Here is an 18,606-nt window from a genome sequence, read left to right as displayed (position 1 = left end):
GAGAGAGTATATGACTTCTATAGTTCCACAACTGATTACTCAAATACAAGAACAGAACCAGTTCAATCCTATTTCCACAGACTTCTTCGTCAATCAAATGAGGATGATGTTTCCTATTACAGGCCACCAAACATTTTAGTAAGTATGTAAATAATGACAAAAGTGTATGGCCAGGCCGGGCACGGTGGCTCAAGCCTGTAATCCCAACACTTTGGGAGGCCGAGGCAGGTGAATCATGAGGTCAGGAGATCGAGATCATCCTGGCTAACATGGTGAAACCCCGTCTCTACTACAAATACAAAAAAATAGCCGGGCGTGGTGGCAGATGCCTGTAGTCCCAGCTACTTGGGAGGCTGAGGCAGGAGAATGGCATGAACCTGGGAGGCGAAGCTTGCAGTGAGCCAAGATCACGCCACTGCACTCCAGTCTGGGCAACAGAGCCAGACTCCGTCTTGAAAAAAAAAAAAAAAAAAAAAAGTGTATGGCCAGGCATGGTGGCTCATGCCTGTAATCCCAACACTTTGGCAGGCCAAGGTGGGAGGATCGCTTGAGGCCAGGAGTTCCGGACAAGCCTGGGAAACACAGTGAGATCTCATCTCTGAAAAAAAAATTTTTTTTTTAAAAATTAGGCATGGTAGTGCATGCCTGTAGTTCTATCTACTTTGAAGGCTGAGGTGGGAGGATTGTTTGAGCCCAGGACAAGGGTTTGAGGCTGCAGTAAGCCACGTTCATGCCACTGTACTCTAGCGTGGATGACAGAGAGAGATCCTGTCTTTGGAAGAAAAAAACAAAAAGAAAAAAAAAAGAGTATGGCCATGGCCTTATAATATAGAAGGGGTCACATATTAATCTCTGAAAATGGATCTCTTTTTGGCTTTCATACAAGGCAACAGCCACAGAGTACGTACCTGAAAGCTGCCTGGGTTAATGGCTGGAGTATGTTCTAACTGTTCAGGACCCATGTCACACTGGTGGTTACAGAATGTGAATCTCACACTGTCCAAATTGGTTTTATTTTTAAAAGAATAATTCTATACATTACCTTATAAAAAGTAGGTAACCTAATTTTGATTTTAAAAGTGAATTGAGGCCAGATGCAGTGGCTCACACCTATAATCCCAATACCTTGAGAGGCCAAGGTAGGAGGATTGCTTGAGCCCAAGAGTTCAAGACCAGCCTAGGCAATATAGCAAGACGTTCTCTCTACAAAAAATAAACAAGTTAGTCAGGCATGGTGGTTCACACCTGTAGTTCTAGCTACTTGAGAGGCTGAAGTGGGAGGATCGCATGAGCCAGGGAGTTCAAGGTTGCAGTGAGCTATGACTGCGCCACTGCACCCCAGCCTGGGTGACACAGCAAGACTTTGTCTCAAAAAAAAGAAAAAGGCTTCTGCAGTAAGATATAAAGGAAAAAAATCGTTTAAAAAATGAATTGAGCATTTTGTGTGTCTACCACTCTGCTTGTGCTTTTTTTTTTTGCTTTTTTTTTTTTTTTGAGACAGAGTCTCGCTCTGTCACCCAGGCTAGAGTGCAGTGGCACCATCTCGGCTCACTGCAACCTCCACTTCACTTCCTGGGTTCAAGTAATTCTCCTGCCTCAGCCTCTCAAGTAGCTGGGAATACAGGGGTACGCCACCACACCCAGCTAATTTTTGTATTTTTAGTAGAGACGGGGTTTCACCATATTGGCCAGCTTGTCAAAACCTCAAAATTCTTGAAAAACCAAATTTTTTTTGAGACAAGGTCTTGTTCTATCACCCAGGCTGGAATACAGTGATGCAATCATGGCTCACTGCAGCCTTGACCTCCTGGGCTCAATTGATCCTCCCACCTCAGCCTCCTAAGTAGCTGGAACTACAGGTGTGCACCACCATGCCCGGCTAATTTTTGTATTTTCTGTAGATACGAGGTTTTGCCATGTTGCCCAGGCTGGTCTTGAACTCTGGGCTTAGGTGATCTGCCCGCCTCAGCCTCCCAAAGTGCTAAGATTACAGGCATGAGCTACCATGCCCAGCTGCAATCTTCAAATGAAAAAGTTACTATAGCTAATTAATGATTTACCGAAGAGTTATGGGATGTACACGTTACCATTTTCTCTAAATCAAGATAAAGAGACGAGGAAAGAAAACACTCCAGTGGGGCATTCCTGTGACAAACAAATTATCAGTCTTGGGTTTTACCATATACTGAAATCACAGCCAAGATGAGCCACGCAGTCCATTCAGGGAGGTACTTGATAAACACCAGGGCCATGAGGGCACTAATCATAATGAGATATGCCTGCTGGAGTCGAAGTGGACCTTTCCAGTGAATGGAAATCATTCCCACCACACCAAAATTCCAGATCAGGAGTGCAACAGTAATATAGTCCACAGCAACGTTATAGGTTTTAAACACTTCCCTGAAAAAAAATTACACAGATTTTAAAAGATTTATGTACAATAATTTTCACCAAAACATTATTTAGAATAATGTGATGGCTCCCAAACATTAGATATTAATATCCTACCTTTATAATTTTACCATAACCTATATCAACTGTGCTATTATTTATTTAATACTTCCCTTTAAATTAATTTACTCTTTTTTTGTTTTTGTTTTTGAGCCAGGGTCTCATTTTGTTGCCCAGGCTGGAGTAAAGTGGTGCAATCACGGCTCACTGCAGTCTTGACCTCCGGAGATCAGGTGGTCTTCCCAGCTCAGCCTCCTAAGTAGCTGGGACAACAGGTGTGTGCCACTATGCCCAGCTAATTTTTCTAATTTTTTTTGTACAGATAGGGTTTCAACATGTTGCCCAGGTTGGTCTAAAACTCCTGGGTTCAAGCAATCCACCCGTCTCAGCCTCCCAAAGTGCTGGGATTACAAGCATGAGCCACGGTGCCTGGCCAATTAATTCACTTTTTTCCCTCAAGTTGAACAATTCACTTTTTTTTTCCCAAGCTGAACTTTTTCTTAATAGGAAGCTCTGTATCATTCATATAAATGGGAAACCAGTTGCACAGGCCATAACTATAAAAATGAGTACGAACAGGAAAAAAGATCATATCATACCTAAAATGCCATACTATACTTTGGGAAATATTAGTTTAAAACATCTGAAATTAGAAAAACTTAAACATGTGCTAATAAATTTTATAGCTAGGACATAAATTTTCATACAATGAGATTTAGCAGTCATTAAAAATAGATATATGCAGGCTAGGCACAGTGGCTCACACTCTAATCCCAGCAATTTGGGAGGCTGAGGTGAGAGGATCACTTGAGGCCAGGAATTCCAGACGAGCCTGGGCAACACAGTGAGACTCTATCACTACAAAAAAATTTTAAAATTAGCTAAAGGTGATGGCACATGCCTGCAGTCCCAGCTACTCAGGAGGCTGGGGCAGGAAGATAGCTTGAGCCTGGGAGTTAGAGGCTGTGTGAGCTATGATCACACTACTGCACTCCAGCCTGGGCAACAGAGCAAGACCCTAACACTAAAAAAGAAAAGAAAAAAATATATACATGTATGTATTTTGGAATTTCAAAGTGGGAGATAAATCATTTTTCCAGACAGTATCTGAAACCCAAAGTTTATGCTTAAATAAAGGTGTGCTTTCTTTCACCTTCAAAGCGGGAGAAGAATCATCATACACACACACACACTTATACATACACATATACACAAATACATTTTTTAATACACACATATAAACATGGAGTATAGGCATAACACACTGTTGCTTGAAAAAATATAGGATCCCATTTATGATCCCATTTATGCAAAGTAGTGTGAGAGAAGAGTAGATGAGAAATTGATATATTAATTCCTAAAAGGATGACAGGACTTATCTTTAGGTGGTGGGAATCTGGTCATTTTTCTTCTTTATAATCTTATATAATGTCTTTTTTAAAAAAACAATGAATGTTAAGTATTTTTATAATGAAGAAAATGCTATTTTAATTCTGGGGAGGCAAAATCCACCATCTAACAACAAAGAGATTGCAACTGTAGAAGATGCCTGAGGTAACTGAGGAGAAAGCAAGCACGCCTTTAGGCATAAACTTTGAGTTTCAGGTACCATCCAAAAAGATGATTCCTCTCCCACTTTGAAATTCCAAAATAGAGTAAACATTGAAATTTCTGGACAATGTAGATATTTATATTAAGCATTTCCAGTATCCTCAAACTAAAAAACAAAAACAAGAACAATCTATTTATTAATCTTTGGCTAGGTAACACATGAATAAGATATAAAATTCACAACAGATACTGTGAAAAGTAGGTTTTCTCCCCACTGTGCCCTATGGTTCCCCTCTCTAGAGGAAAGCACTACTTTTTCTTGAGATGGGGTCTTGCTATGTTGCCCAGGCTGGCTATGAACTCCTAGGCTCAAGCAATCCTCCTGTCTCCACCTCCAAAAATGTTGAGATTACAGGTGTGAGCCACCGTGCCTGATTGGAAAGCACTACTATTAATTTCATGTACATCCTTCCAGAAAGTCTATACATGTCATATATATACTTTTCTACTTGACACAAATGATAGCATATTTTAATTTTTTTTTTTTTTTTTTTAAATAGAGACAAGGTCTGACTGTCACCCTGGATAGAGGGCACAATCACAGTTCACTGCAGCCCCAAAGTCCTTGGCTCAAGTGATCCTCCTGACTCAGCCTCCCAAGCAGCTGGGGCTACAGGCATGCACCACCACGCCTGGCTAAGTTTTGTATTTTTTGTAGAGATGGAGTTTCAACCATGTTGCCCAGGATGGTCTAGAACCCCTGGGCTCAAAGGATCCTTCCACCTCGGCCTCCCAAATAGGTGAGATTACAAGTGTGAGCCACCACACCCAGCCTTAAAATTCTCAATAGATCTTGCATATTATCTTTTTTACCCCTCTAAGCTGTCAGTTTATTCACTTAAAATATCTATTTCTTCAGAAGCAGGAGCAGGGACTGCTGGACCTCAGTGTCCCCTGCCTTCCTCTGCACAGCCTGCACTAGCAGCTCTGAGTACAATGTACATAAGGAGGGGTAACCTGAGCTGGAGAGGGCCTGGAGCCACATCAGACCCCTCCACCCCGTTGTTGGCCTACAACTGGCTGTGGATCCAAAGGAAGGTAGAGGCCAGCTCAGTCTACACCTGCTACTGCTCAGTGCCCACCCGGTCAAGGGAGACCAACACATGGTAAAGGTCAAGGGCTTCTTGGAAGGCAGTCAGCAGCCTGTGCAAGATGTTCTCCACACTGCTCAGCTTAAGGGGAGCTGGGGGCAGGACCTCAGCTGGCATCTCTGCTTCACCAGTGTCCAGGGCTTGCACAATTCTTGTTTACTCGTAGATATTTAATCTTTTTTGCTGCTATCATAAATGGGACTTGTCCTTTTATTATGTTTTCTAACTAGTTGTTTATGTGAAGGTTATTGATTTCTGTTTTCATTTTATTTTTTTGAAATGGAGTTTCACTCTTGTTGCCCAGGTGGGAGTGCAATGGTGCGATCTCGGCTCACAGCAACCTCCATCTCCCAGGTTTACGCCACTCTCCTGCCTCAGCCTCCAGAGTAGCTGGAATTACAGGCACCCACCACCACGCCCGGCTAATTTTTTGTATTTTTAGTAGAGGTGGGTTTTCACCACGTTGGCCAGGCTGGTCTCAAACTCCTGACCTCAGGTGAACCACCCGCCTCGGCCTCCCAAAGTGCTGGGATTACAGGCATGAGCCACGGCACCCAGACAGGGGACTTTTGTTTAATTTTGTAATCAATTAATTGCCTTACCAAACTTACTTAGTAATTTGAATTGGTTTTCAGTTAGTTCTAAAACAAAGTAAACAATCATTTTATCTCCAAATATTGGTAATTTAACCTTCTTTTCCAAATTATATAGTTCGTATTTCTTTCTCTTGTTTAATTGTGTTTGCTAGTCCCTCCAGAGCAATGCTAGATAATTGATGATAAAGAAAACCTTCATCTCAGCCAGGCACAGTGGCTCACACCTATAATCCCAGCATTTTGGGAGGCGGAGGCAGGTGGATCACCTGAGGTCAAGAGTTCGAGACCAGCCTGGCCAACATGGTGAAACCCCTGCTCTACTAAAAATGCAAAAATTAGCCGGGCATAGTGGCAGGCGCCTGTAATCCCAGCTACTTGGGAGGCCTTGAGGCAGGAGAATCGCTTGAACCCAGGAGGCAGAAGTTCCTGTGAGCCGAGATCACACCATTGCACTCCAGCCTGGATGACAGAGTGAGACTCTGTCTCAGAAAAAAACAAAACAAAAAACAAACAAACAAACAAAAGAAAGAAAAGAAAACCTCCATCTCATTCCTGACCTTAATAGGCAAGCTTCTAGCTTCCCTATGAGGATGACATTGGCCTTTAGAATGAGATGCATACATTTTATAATGTTAGAGATTTAGTTATTTATTTATTTTTAGAGACTGAGTCACCCAGCCTGGGGTGCAGTGGTGCAATCATAGCTCACTGCAGCCTTGAATTCCTGGGCTGAAGCCATCCTCCCGCCTTAGTCTCCCATGCAGCTAGAACTACACGCACACACCACAACTGGCTAATTTATTTTTTGTAGAGGCAAAGTCTTGTTATGTTGTGCAGGTTGGTATCCAACTTTCAACCTCAAGCTATCCTCCTACCTTAGCCTCCCAGAGTATTGAGATTATAAACATGAGCCACCACACCCGACCCCGTCTATTTATTAAGGAATCTGATCAAGAACAGGAATCTTATCAAATGCCTTTTAGCACATACAGAGATGATGATCTAGTAATATGGCAATTTATAATGAACCATTCTGCAAACAAACTCCACTTGGTCAAATGTATTATTATGGCAGGGTGCGGTGGCTCAGGCCTGTAATCCCAGCACTTTGGGAGGCCAAGGCGGGCGGATCACGAGGTCAGGAGATCGAGACCATCCTGGCCAACATGGTGAAACTCTGTCTCTACTAAAAATGCAAAAATTAGCTGGGCATGGTGGTGCGCACCTGTAGTCCCGGTTACTCAGGGGGCTGAGGCAGGAGAATCGCTTGAATCCAGGAGGTGGGGGTTGCAGTGAGCCGAGATCATGCCACTGCACTCCAGCCTGGGCGACAGCGTGAGACTCAAAAAAAAGTATTATTCTTTTCATCTATTGCTGAATTCTCTTAATATTCTGTTATTCTTTTGAAATCAATAAATATAACCGACCAATAGTTTTCTTTTACTTGATAACTTGCAGGGCTTTAGTTATCAATGTTATGCTGGCTTCATAAAATTAATCTGGAAGCTTTTTTTCTTTTTATATGTTCGGAACACTTAGTATTAGAGTTACCATTCCTTAAAGGTTTAACAGAATTTCCCCATTAATCCACTGGGGCCTGGTACTATTGTTATTTGTGCAGGTGGGGTGGAAACTTCTTCAGTAACTTTCTGTACCTCTTCTTTGCTCTGTTTAGATATTCTCTCTTCAGGGGTGAGTTTTGATAATTTTTTTTCTAGAATATCATCCATTTCACATAGATTCTCATATTTGCTTCTTCTGTCTGTGGTTATTTCCCTTAATCCTCTACCAAAGAAATAACTCTCCAGTTTATTTATTAGTTTGACTGCCTCTTCGAATTTAAGAGCTAGTGCAATTGTTTACAAACTGTATTCTGCCCCTTGAGCTGAGAAAAAGGCCAGGCTGGCACATCTCTGAGCTTCACTATTCTCTTTGACAGACTAGATCCACTTTTTTCTATATTATATATGAAAATTTCATATAAGATTTCATTTGAAAGAAAAAATAGTCACTGATAAAAAACAATATAGAAGTATGAAAATCAATTATTTTGGTTTTTATACATTCTTAAAACCCTTTCTTAAAACATTCTGATGCACAGACTTCTACTAGAAGACTATATAATCTTCAAAAAGGCTTAGAATTAACTGTAGTCTTAAGTTCTTTCAGTTCTACTTATTATAAGCAAGGAGCAACAGAAGAATGTCTCAATTAGTAATACTGACTAGTCTTTTATATACCAAGTATGACCTATATGTGGAAACAATTAAAACTTCAGAGTAATTCATCAACAAAGTACATGGCTTTAAATGATAGCTACACAGCACAAAGGTAGTTAATTCTGAAAGACAGACCAAAAATTTCACAACTTACCCCAAGTAAATGAATGAAAAAAAGAACAGCAACAATAGAGATGATATAATAAGCCAGGCATGGATGACCTAGAAAAGAAAGCATTTCAATATAATTAACAGGTCCCACAACCCTTAAAAAGTACAGATTTTTTTTTTCTTTTTTGAGACAGGGTCTCACTTTGTCACCCAGACTGGAGCGCAGTGGCACGATCTCAGCTCACCGCAACCTCTGCCTCCTGGGTTCAAGCAATTCTCGTGCTTAAGCCTCCTGAGTAGGTGGAACCACGCGTGCGCGCCACCACGCTAGGCTAATTTTTGTATTTTTAGTAGAGACAGGGTTTCGCCATGTTGCCCAGGCTGGTCTCAAATTCCTGACCTCAAGTGATCCGCCCGCCTCAGGCTCCCAAAGTGCTGAGATTACAGATGTGCACCACCACGCCCGGCCCACATCTCTCTTTAAAACAACTTTATAAAATAGTACAATTTGGCAAAGGCCAACAGAATGGCTTTACCTAGATATTGGTACTCCTTGGACATTTGAATATTCTTTTTTTTTTTTTTTTCTGAGACGGAGTTTTGCTCTTGTTGCCCAGAATGGAGTGCAATGGCGCAATCTCGGCTCACCGCAACCTCCGCCTCCAGGGTTCAAGCAATTCTCCTGCCTCAGCCTCCCAAGTAGCTGGGATTACAGACATGTGCCACCACACCTGGCTAATTCTGTATTTTTAGTAGAGACAGAGTTTCTCCATGTTGGTCAGGCTGGTCTCGAACTCCCGACCTGAGGTGATCCACCTGCCTTGGCCTCCCAAAGTGCTAGGATTACAGGTTGCCACCGCATCTAGCCAACATTTGAATATTCTAAATTATATCCAGATACAACAAAGTTGTTTCTGGTGTTCTTCCACAAAAATTTTCCAACATTTTGTTACAAAAATGTTCGAACACACAGCAAAATTTAATTAATTTTACAGTGAACACCCATATATCACCTAGAGTCTACCATTCATATTTTGCAGTACTTGGTTTATAAAATTTCTGTCTAGCTCCTCATCCATTAGTCTTTGTTATTATTAATACATATCAAAGTAAACTGAGAGGTCGGGCGCAGTGACTTATGCCTGTAATCCCAGCACTTTGGGAGGCCACGGCAGGCGGATCATGAGGTCAGGAGTTCAAGACCAGCCTGGCCAATATGGTGAACCCCATCTCTACTAAAAATACAAAAATTAGCCAGGCATAGTGGCACACACCTGCAGTCCCAGCTATTCGGGAGGCTGAGGCAGGAGAATCACTTCAACCTGAGAGGCGGAGGTTGTAGAGAGCTGAGATCGCGCCATTGCACTCCAGCCTGAGCAACAGAGCGAGACTCCATCTCAAAAAAACAAAAAAGGTAAGCTGAGAACATCTGTACATTTCCCTCCAAATACTTCAACTTTAGCCTAAACTTTATCTCACTCTTTAAAACTTGTCTGTCTTGGCCAAGACAAACAATACCAGTGGGAGATGTACACTGGGATTCCATATTACGCTTTAAATTAAGGACCAGAGTAAATATTAAATAATTGAAATTCTCATCTTTCTTGAGAGATGCTTTTCACCTCAGTTTTTTGGCAAGGGAAGAAGGAGATGTTCTTATTTATTTCTTTTTTTAATTTTATTTATTTATTTTTGGGAGATGAAGCCTCACTTTGTCGCCCAGGCTGGAGTGCAGTAGCACGGTCTTGGCTCACTGCAACCTCCACCTCCCAGATTCAAGCAATTCTCCTGCCTTAGCCTCCCGAGTAGCTGGGATTACAGGCACCCACCACCAACGCCCAGGTAATTTTTGTATTAGAGATGAAGTTTCACCATGTTGGCCAAGCTGGTCTTGAACTCCTGATCTCAAGTGATCCACCCTCCTTAGCCTCCCACAGTGCTGGGATTACAGGCGTGAGCCACCGTGCCCGGCCTAATTTTAATTTTTTTAACTGTACCTTCTAGGAGCCCCCAAATATTTTTTTAAATTATTTTTTGAGATAGGGCCTCACTGTGTTGCCCAGGCTGGGGTACAGTGGCATGATCGTAGCTCACTGCAATCTCGAACCACTGGGCTCAAGCCATACTCCCACCTCAGCCTCCCTAGTACCTAGGACTATAGGCGTGGGTACACCACCATGCCTGGCTAATTTTTTAATTTTTTTTTTCTTTTTGTAGAGGTGGGGGTCTCACTCTGTTGCCCAAGCTGGTTTTGAACTCCTGGCTTCAAGTGATCCTCTGGTCTCAGCCATACTGGTGAGAGTCACCGTGCCCAGTCTTGCTTATTTTAAAAATAGCATTTTTCTGAATCAAAAGTAACATGCTTGTAACACTTAAGAAACACAGAAACACTAAAAGAAGAAAACTATTCTAAAGGCCAGTGACAACCAAAATTAATACCAACATTTCCCTTTCAGGCCAGGCACAGTGGCTCACGCCTGTTATCCCAGCAGTTTGGGAGGCTGAGACAGGTGGATTGCCTGAGGTCAGGAGTTCAAGACCAGCCTGACCAACATGCCCAAACCCCGTCTCTACTAAAAATACGAACATTAGCTAGGCGTGGTGGCAGGCGCCTGTAGTCCCAGCTACCAGGGAGGTTGAGGTGGGAGGATTGCTTGAACCCAGGAGGTGTAGGGTGCAGTGAGCCGAGACAGTGCCACTACATTCCAGCCTGACTGACAAAGTGAGACATTGTCTCAAAAAAAAATACGAAACAAAACAAAACCGTTTCCCTTTCAGACATGTTTTCTATCTGCACGTATAGGCGTGTGTAAAGACCTTAACAGTGAGAATCAACTAGTACTGTTTACATTCTGCTTTCACAAATGTAATCTTTTATTACAAACATATTCTCATGCCACCAAATATTATTTGAAAATACGATTTTTTTTTAAGAGACTGGGGTCTCACTATGTTTCCCAGGCTAGACTGGAAAACCTGGGCTCAAGCAATCATCTCGTCTCAGGGTCCCAAGTAACTGGGTCTACAGGTCCATGCCACTGCACCTGGCGTGAAACTATGATTGATTGATTGATTGATTGATTTTGAGATGGAGTTTTGCTCTTGTTGCCCAGGCTGGAGGGCAATGGCGCAATCTCACCGCAACCTCCGCCCCCCAGATTCAAGTGATTCTCCTGCCTCAGCCTCCTGAGTAGCTGGGATTACAGGCACTCGCCACCACGCCCAGCTAATTTTTTTGTATTTTTAGTAGAGACAGGATTTCTCCATGTTGGTCAGGCTGGTCTCGATCTTCCGACCTCAGGTGATCCGCCCACCTCAGCCTCCCAAAGTGCTGGGATTACAGGCGTGAGCCACCACGCCCAGCTGAAACTATGATTTTTAAATGACAAAATAATAGTCTACTCATACGGATAAACCCACAATTGAACCTTTGCCTTATGCATGGAATCTGTATTGTTTTCCCTTTCTTTCCCCAATTTTAATTTACATTAAAATGAACATCCTACTTCACAAATATTTTTCTGCATTTCTAATTCCTTCTTTAGAATATATCATAAAAGCAAAATTACTAAATCAAAGTGTACAAACTTTTTCTAATTACTGATTTAATTAATACACACTGGCTTAGTTACTTGACAAAAAAGACTAATCTTGACAAAGTCAATATGTCAAATATGTTAATTTGTTATTTTCATATGCATTTCTTTTATTACTATGTTATACACACACATTTCAACAGGCCTTTCTCATCTTGCAAAAATCCCTAGTTCAGCTTTCCTGTGCTAAAGGGTATGAAAGAAAACAGCCCTGCTGTTTTATAGTACACAACAGTATCTTCTCTAAACCCTAAACTATCAAGGCCAGAAATCATCTGACTTTAATAAGTTATAGTTCCTTTTATAACAAATTATGTATAATAATTAACTGCCTTTCCTGTTTTTAACATTTTAAGGTTTGGTCTTTTAGTTTCTAGGGCTTGCCACAGACATTGCATAACCAACCACTGATATGAGAAATCCTCAGGGTTTATTTCCAAACAGGCTCTGGCAAGTTACTGAATCTCTGACTCAAAAGATCCTTTTAGTTATACTGGGTGTCAAAGTAAACAACTTGTTTCTATATAATTGTTTGTGCGTGCTAAGACTTGAACATTAAAAAACATCACAACACAAATGAACAAGTAAATGTGGAGATCTGGCTGAATACAAACCTCTTAAACTGTCTAAAATGAAGGATAAGGCTGGGCGTGGTGGCTCAGGCCTGTAGTCCCAGCACTTTGGGAGGCCGAAGCCAGTGGATCACCTGAGGTCAGAAGTTCGAGACCAGCCTGGGCAACATGGGGAACCCTCATCTCTACTAAAAATGCAAAAATTACCCAGGCATGGTGGCGTGTCCCAGTAATCCCAACTACTTGGGAGGCTGGGGCAGGAGAATCACTTGAACCCAGGAGGCAGAGGTTGCAGTGAGCCAAGATCATGCCACTACACTCCAGCCTGGGCGAGAGACTGAGACTCCGTCTCAAAAAAAAATAAAATAAAATGAAGGATGGATAAAAGATGTACAAATGCGACAAAAAATATATTAAGAAAGGTTCCAGATAAGATGGAGTAAGTACCTTCCACTCTCTCTATCCCACTGAATACAGTTACAAAACCTGGGCAGAAAGCAGGCAGCAGCTGGTTGCAAAAGATGAAAAGTAATGAGAGGTAGGTGGGCTGGGGAATTAGAAGTACTAGCAGTGAGCTGACCACTTTTTTTCCTCCACCTGTACTCATTACAACCTGAGTGGGCATTAGCAAGACAATGGGAGCTCCAGAAGACCTCTAATTCTGGCTTGAGGATCAGGAAAGAGGTCTCCTAACACCCAGAGAGTGTAAAAATCCAGTTTTTCTTCCTTTTTTTTGGAGACAGAGTCTCGCACTGTAGCTCAGGCTGGAGTGCAGTGGCACGATCTTGGCTCACTGCAACCTCTGCCTCCCGGGTTCAAGCAATACTCCTGCCTCAGCCTCCTGAGTAACTGGAACTACAGGTGCCCACCACCATGCCTGGCTAATTTTTTGTATTTTAGTAGAGACAGGTTTTCACTGTGTTGCCCAGGCTGGTCATAAACTCATGAGCTCAGGCAATCTGCCCGCCTTGGCCTCCCAAAGTGTTAGGATTACAGGCGTGAGCCACCACACCCGGCATTCTTTTCCGCTTTTCCCCATTCTCGTATGCCCAGTCCTCACACAATCCTGTGGTGATGGTAATGTGGGTGGCAGAAGCCTAAAATTCAGAGGGAGGGAATCCTTACTCTGACTGGAGGAATGTCAGTCCCGAGAGAGTGGGGCAAATAGCCCGTGCTTTATTTCTCTCTCTCCTCCCACATTTTGGCCCTGACTTTAGGAAGATAAAGTCCACTTTTGGCTGCAGGAATGGAAAAGGGAAGCCCAAGAAACCACATGGAGATCACAGAAAGAAAGAAACTCATGAAAGCAATCTCTTAAAGCTGTTTATAAACTTGTGGGTCCATTCCCAAGGTGAATGAGTATGGATATGATCCTCAACAGTACACACCGACCCTGACAACCGAATTACAAATAGAACACCACTATACCAGTCCCAGACTGGTGACTGGGTGGCATATACATGGGGCAGATCTGAGCAACACTGCAAAGGCTTTGACAAGGCTGGCTAGACCTAGCCCAATCAGATCAATTGGCCAATAAAACAAAAATATCAACATCCTTGGAGCATAAAAATGCTCCAAGAAGTAAGGGCAAACACTCTTAAAATGAAAGGAAAGTTTTAAGTTTCAGAATAAAAAAATGTAAAGAAGGGCTATATAGGAATTTTAGAACTAAAAATAAAATAACCAAAAACATTTTACTGAATAGGTTTACTAACAAAATGCAAATTTCAGGAAACTTGAAGACAGATCAATAGAAATTATCTAACCAGAACAATAGTGAAAAAATTGGAAAATAAACAGAGCCTCAGAAACCTGTGGAATAAAAAGTTATTTGTGTTGTCACTCCCAGAAGAGGGTAAAGAGCCAGGCATGGTGGCTCACGTCTGTAATCCCAGCACTTTGGGAGGCTGAGGCAGACGGATCACTTGAGGCCAGGGGTTTAAGACCAGCCTGGCCAACATGGTGAAACCCCATCTCTAATAAAAATACAAAAATTAGCTGGGCATGGTGGCACATCTCTGTAATCCCAGGTACTTGGGAGGCTGAGGCTGCAGTGAGCCAAAATCACATCACTGCACTCCAGCCTGGGTGACAAAGCGAGACTCGGTCTCAAAAAAAAAAAAAAAAAAAAAGGGCCGGGTGTGGTGGCTCACACCTGTAACCCAGCACTTTGGGAGGCCCAGGCAGGCGGAATACTTAAGGCCAGGAGTTCAAGACCAGCCTGGTCAATGTGGTAAAACCCCGTCTCTACTAAAAATTAACAAAATCAGCCAGGCATGGTGGCAGGCACCCGTAATCCCAGCACTTTGGGAGGCTGAGGCAGGAGAATCACTTGAACCGGGAAGGCAGAGGTTGCAGTGAGCCAAGGTGGCGCCACTGCACTCCAGGCTGGGCGACAGAGTGAGACTCTGTTTCAAAAAAAAAAAAAAAAAAAAAAAAAAGAGTAAAGAATGTGGTACAGAAAAATTTTGAAGAAATAATGGTTGAAAAATTTTCCAAATTTGGTAAAAGACATAAACCTAGAGATTCAAAAAGCTCAGTGAACTCCAAACAGAATGAACAAAGAAATCCTCACACAGTCCCATAATTAAACTGCTGAAAAGAAAAAAAAATTTTGAAAGTGACCAGAACAAAACAATGTATTACTTTTAGAAGAACAGTGATTCGAATGACTGATTTTTATCAGAAACCATGGAGGCTGAAAGAAAGCAGAAGAGCATTTTTTAAATGCTGAAAAGGGGAACATCAAGACAATTTTCTGCCCAGTAACAATATCCTTCAGTAATAAAGGTAAAATTAAAACATCCTAAGGGGAAGAAAAATTAAAACAAATTGAGGCCAGCTGCCTTGCTCTAAAAGCATTACTAAAGGAAGATGTTCAGACAGAGGGCAAATAATACTAGAAGAAAACGGCTGTCCTGGCATAGCGGCTCACGCCTGTAATCCTAGCACTCTTGCCTAGGTGACAAAGCAAGACTTTATCTCAAAACAAAAACAAAAACAAAAACAAACACACACACACAAAAAAACCCCAGCAAAGCAGTCCTACTGATGATAATGAAATGGTATGAAGGATAATTCATTCGATTTATATGCTACCAGGTATCTGAGTAGAAGAGATATGCAAAGGAGAAAACAAACCAACCATGGGCCCGGGCCTTCTGGGCTAAAAATACTACATTAAAAGTTATATTTAAGGATGAAAATTTAAACCATGAGATTAAAATATAATTTCCCAAGAAGTAATGGGAGAGACGAAAAAGTCCATCATCTGAGAGCCATGGCTGGTTAGCTTTAGGAAACTGCAAAAAGGACCAAAGTAGGAAGAAAAGCAAAAGCCAGAATCAATGTCAAGTGGGAGGCAATAAATAAGTCAAATGGCAATAAGGTCCAGAAAAATTAGGTTCAAAAAGATCAGCAGATATGACCAAAGGAAAAACTGGTAACCACATGATACGCAGTTTCCATGGAGGCATGAAAAGAGAACCCACACTTCAGGGAGCTGAGGACTGAATTTGAGAGGAATCTTACATAATAGCTATGTGTGTCAATCCAGGCCAAACTCTGGACTCAAATGTCCATTCTGACCCATTAGGTTCTGACCCACACTAGCTGTGTGACCCCTGCCTCAGTGCCTCATCCATAAAACTGGGATAATAGTAGGGGTTACCTCAAAGAGCTAGTGTTTAATTAAAACAAGGCAGATGTAAAGCTATACTGTCCTGTACATGTCACTGCCCAAGATCGGGAAAACCTTTACATGCTTAAAAGCAGAGAAAAGAAGAGGTAGTTTAGAAATGGTGTTTTCTCTTTTATGTGTGAAAATATGAAAACACAGAAAAATTAAATAATTTCCTAAGATTACTAGGAGAAAGAACTCTGAGTCCAGAGCTCCACCTATCCAACTACACAGGTATTTTGTAAGGGAAAGGCAGGAAATCTGGATGTAAATTCTAGATTATAAGAAAGAAAAAGTAGAATTCCACCCTCCAATAAAATCTGAGAAATAAACAGAAGAACAAAAGTATAATGGGATCCTGGTAAAAGTCACAAGGTCAGTCTACTAAAGCAGGGAAACTAAAGGCAAGTAAACACGTGCAGACAAAAAAAGGGATAAAGAAAAGGAATTAAGAAACTAGCATTTTTAAAGTGGGGGAGGCGAATGCTTCCCAGCATGGGTTTATATCACTTGCTTTTTGGCCTTCTGAGTGTTGGTAACAACCTGTCATCATCACACATACCTGTCATCTTTAATGGTCTCCATACATTACTAATAGATTATACAGATGGCCATCACTTAACACTTCCACTCACTCAAATGTTCAACATGCAAGGTTAAACTCTGTATAAGCTTAAAGTTCACAAGCATTGAAAAGGTATGTGATATTACTAGTAACCAACTAAATGCAAATTAAGACATTTTCTTTACCTATAAAAACCAGCACAGTTTTAAAAAAGAAATTCAGCACTGGTGGGGTACGACAGATACTCTCATTCACTACTGGTGTTAAGTACAAATTGATATAAGCTTTTTGAAAACGAGATTTTGAATACCAAGACAGTTATAAATATGTAGATAATTTGCCCCAGAAATTCTACTTCTAGGATTTTACCCTAAGGAAATAATTTGAAAAACTGAAAAAGCTCTAAGCATAAAGACAGATATTACTGTTTTTTAAAATAGTGAAACACTAGAAACAAATGTCCAACATCAGGGACATTTGAGAAGTAAATTACAAGGCACTTGAATCAAATATCTCATAGCCATAGAAATATTTTCTAAGAATTTATAATAGAAAAAATGTTCACACCAAAGTAAAAGGACACATATTGATTACACATTTTAACCATGTTAGAAAAGTATACAGAAATAAATACTAGAAGGAAACAGAGTAGACTCCTACATTTGGAAAGTTAATTTTTTTTTTTTTTTTGGTAGAGATAGGTCTTACTATGTTGCTCAGGCTGGTCTCAAACCCCTGACCTCGGCCAGGTATGGTGGCTCACGCCTGTAATCCCAGCCCTTGCGAGGCCGAGGTGGGTGGATCACTTGAGGTCAGGAGTTCTAGACCAGCCTGGCCAACACGGTAAAACCCAGTCTCTACTAAAAATACAAAAATTAGCCGGGCGTGGTGGCAGGCGCCTGTAATCCCAGCTACTCAGGGGGCTGAGGCAGAAGAATCGCTTGAACCCAGGAGGCACAGCTTGCAGTGAGCCAAGATCGCGCTGTCACACTCCAGCCTGCGGGACAAGAGCGAGACTTCGTCTCGGGGGGAAAAAAACAAAAAAACAAAAAAAACTCCTGACTTCAAGCAATCCTCCTGCCTTGGCCTCCCAAAGTGCTGGGATTACAGGCATGAGCCACCATGCCTGGCCAAACACTTATAATTTATATTATTTGAAAATGACCTTAAAACGTGCATGACTTGTGATAATGTGTAATTTTTTCTAAGGTATGAGTCTGAAACGTGCTAGTTGGCTGAAACTCAGCAGTAGGTCACTTTGAAACTCAGCAGTAGGTCACTTTGGCAAAAGAGCGAGCTAGGGGAGGAGAGGCTGAGAAGGGTGGGTCTGTGTCTTTCCTGTACAACCTCCCAGCGCCCGACTTCCCAAGGAAGGAAGTAGTACAGTGGAGATGGTGAGAGGATGCATGGTGGCTACCAGTTTAGGCAAGGTGTGACCAGTCACCAGTGAGTTTAATACCAGCATCTGAAGATGGCTTTATTGTTCTGTACTCCAATATAAAAATCTGATTTTAGTTATACCGTATTTTATAGGGACCATTATATCCTACAGTGTTATTTGTGAATGAGGAGATTCATAAAGGTCTTAGAGTATATTTCTTCAGTATACTGTCAATCAAAGTATTAAAACCACTTAGGGCCGGGCGCAGTGGCTCATGCCTGTAATCCCAGCACTTTGGGAGACCAAGGTGGGCAGATCACTTGAGGCCAGGAGTTCGAGACCAGTGTGGTCAACATGGTGAAACCCTGTCTCTACTAAAAATACAAAAATTAGCCGAGTGTGGTGGCACACGCCTGTAATCCCAGCTATTTGGGAGGCAGAGGCAGGAGAATCGCTTGAAACTGGTGGGTTGAGTCTGCAGTGAGCCGAAATCGTGCCACTGCACTTCACTCCAGCCTGGGTGACAGGGCAAGGCCCTGCTTCAACAAACAAACAAACAAACAAAAACCCACTTAGATTGTGCTATTATATGGAAATGTTTATTTTTCAGTTACAACTTTTTTTGTTTTCTGCTTTTATTTTTTGAGACAATGGCCTAAAAAGGCATTGAAATCCAAAATAACATAAATTATCACTAAATCTTGATAACTAATCATCATATATATATATTT

General features: G+C 41.7%; 1 protein-coding gene across 2 annotated transcripts in view; it reads right to left on the bottom strand.

Annotated features, from left to right (window-relative positions):
- The window catches only part of PSEN1 (presenilin 1), an 81,101-nt gene that overhangs the window by 25,353 nt on the left and 37,142 nt on the right, over positions 1-18,606 (bottom strand). For both annotated transcript variants that reach the window (XM_003824135.5, XM_008977860.4), the window contains exons 6-7: positions 8,123-8,190; positions 2,180-2,400 (exon numbers count right to left, since the gene is read on the bottom strand). In XM_003824135.5, the coding sequence (XP_003824183.1) occupies positions 2,180-2,400; positions 8,123-8,190 (289 nt within the window). The remainder of the gene's footprint in view (positions 1-2,179; positions 2,401-8,122; positions 8,191-18,606) is intronic.

This window comes from Pan paniscus, chromosome 15, assembly GCF_029289425.2.
Source record: "Pan paniscus chromosome 15, NHGRI_mPanPan1-v2.0_pri, whole genome shotgun sequence".
Lineage (NCBI taxonomy): Eukaryota > Metazoa > Chordata > Mammalia > Primates > Hominidae > Pan > Pan paniscus.
Note: the sequence above shows the minus strand (reverse complement) of the source record. Positions and strands in the feature narration are given on the sequence as shown.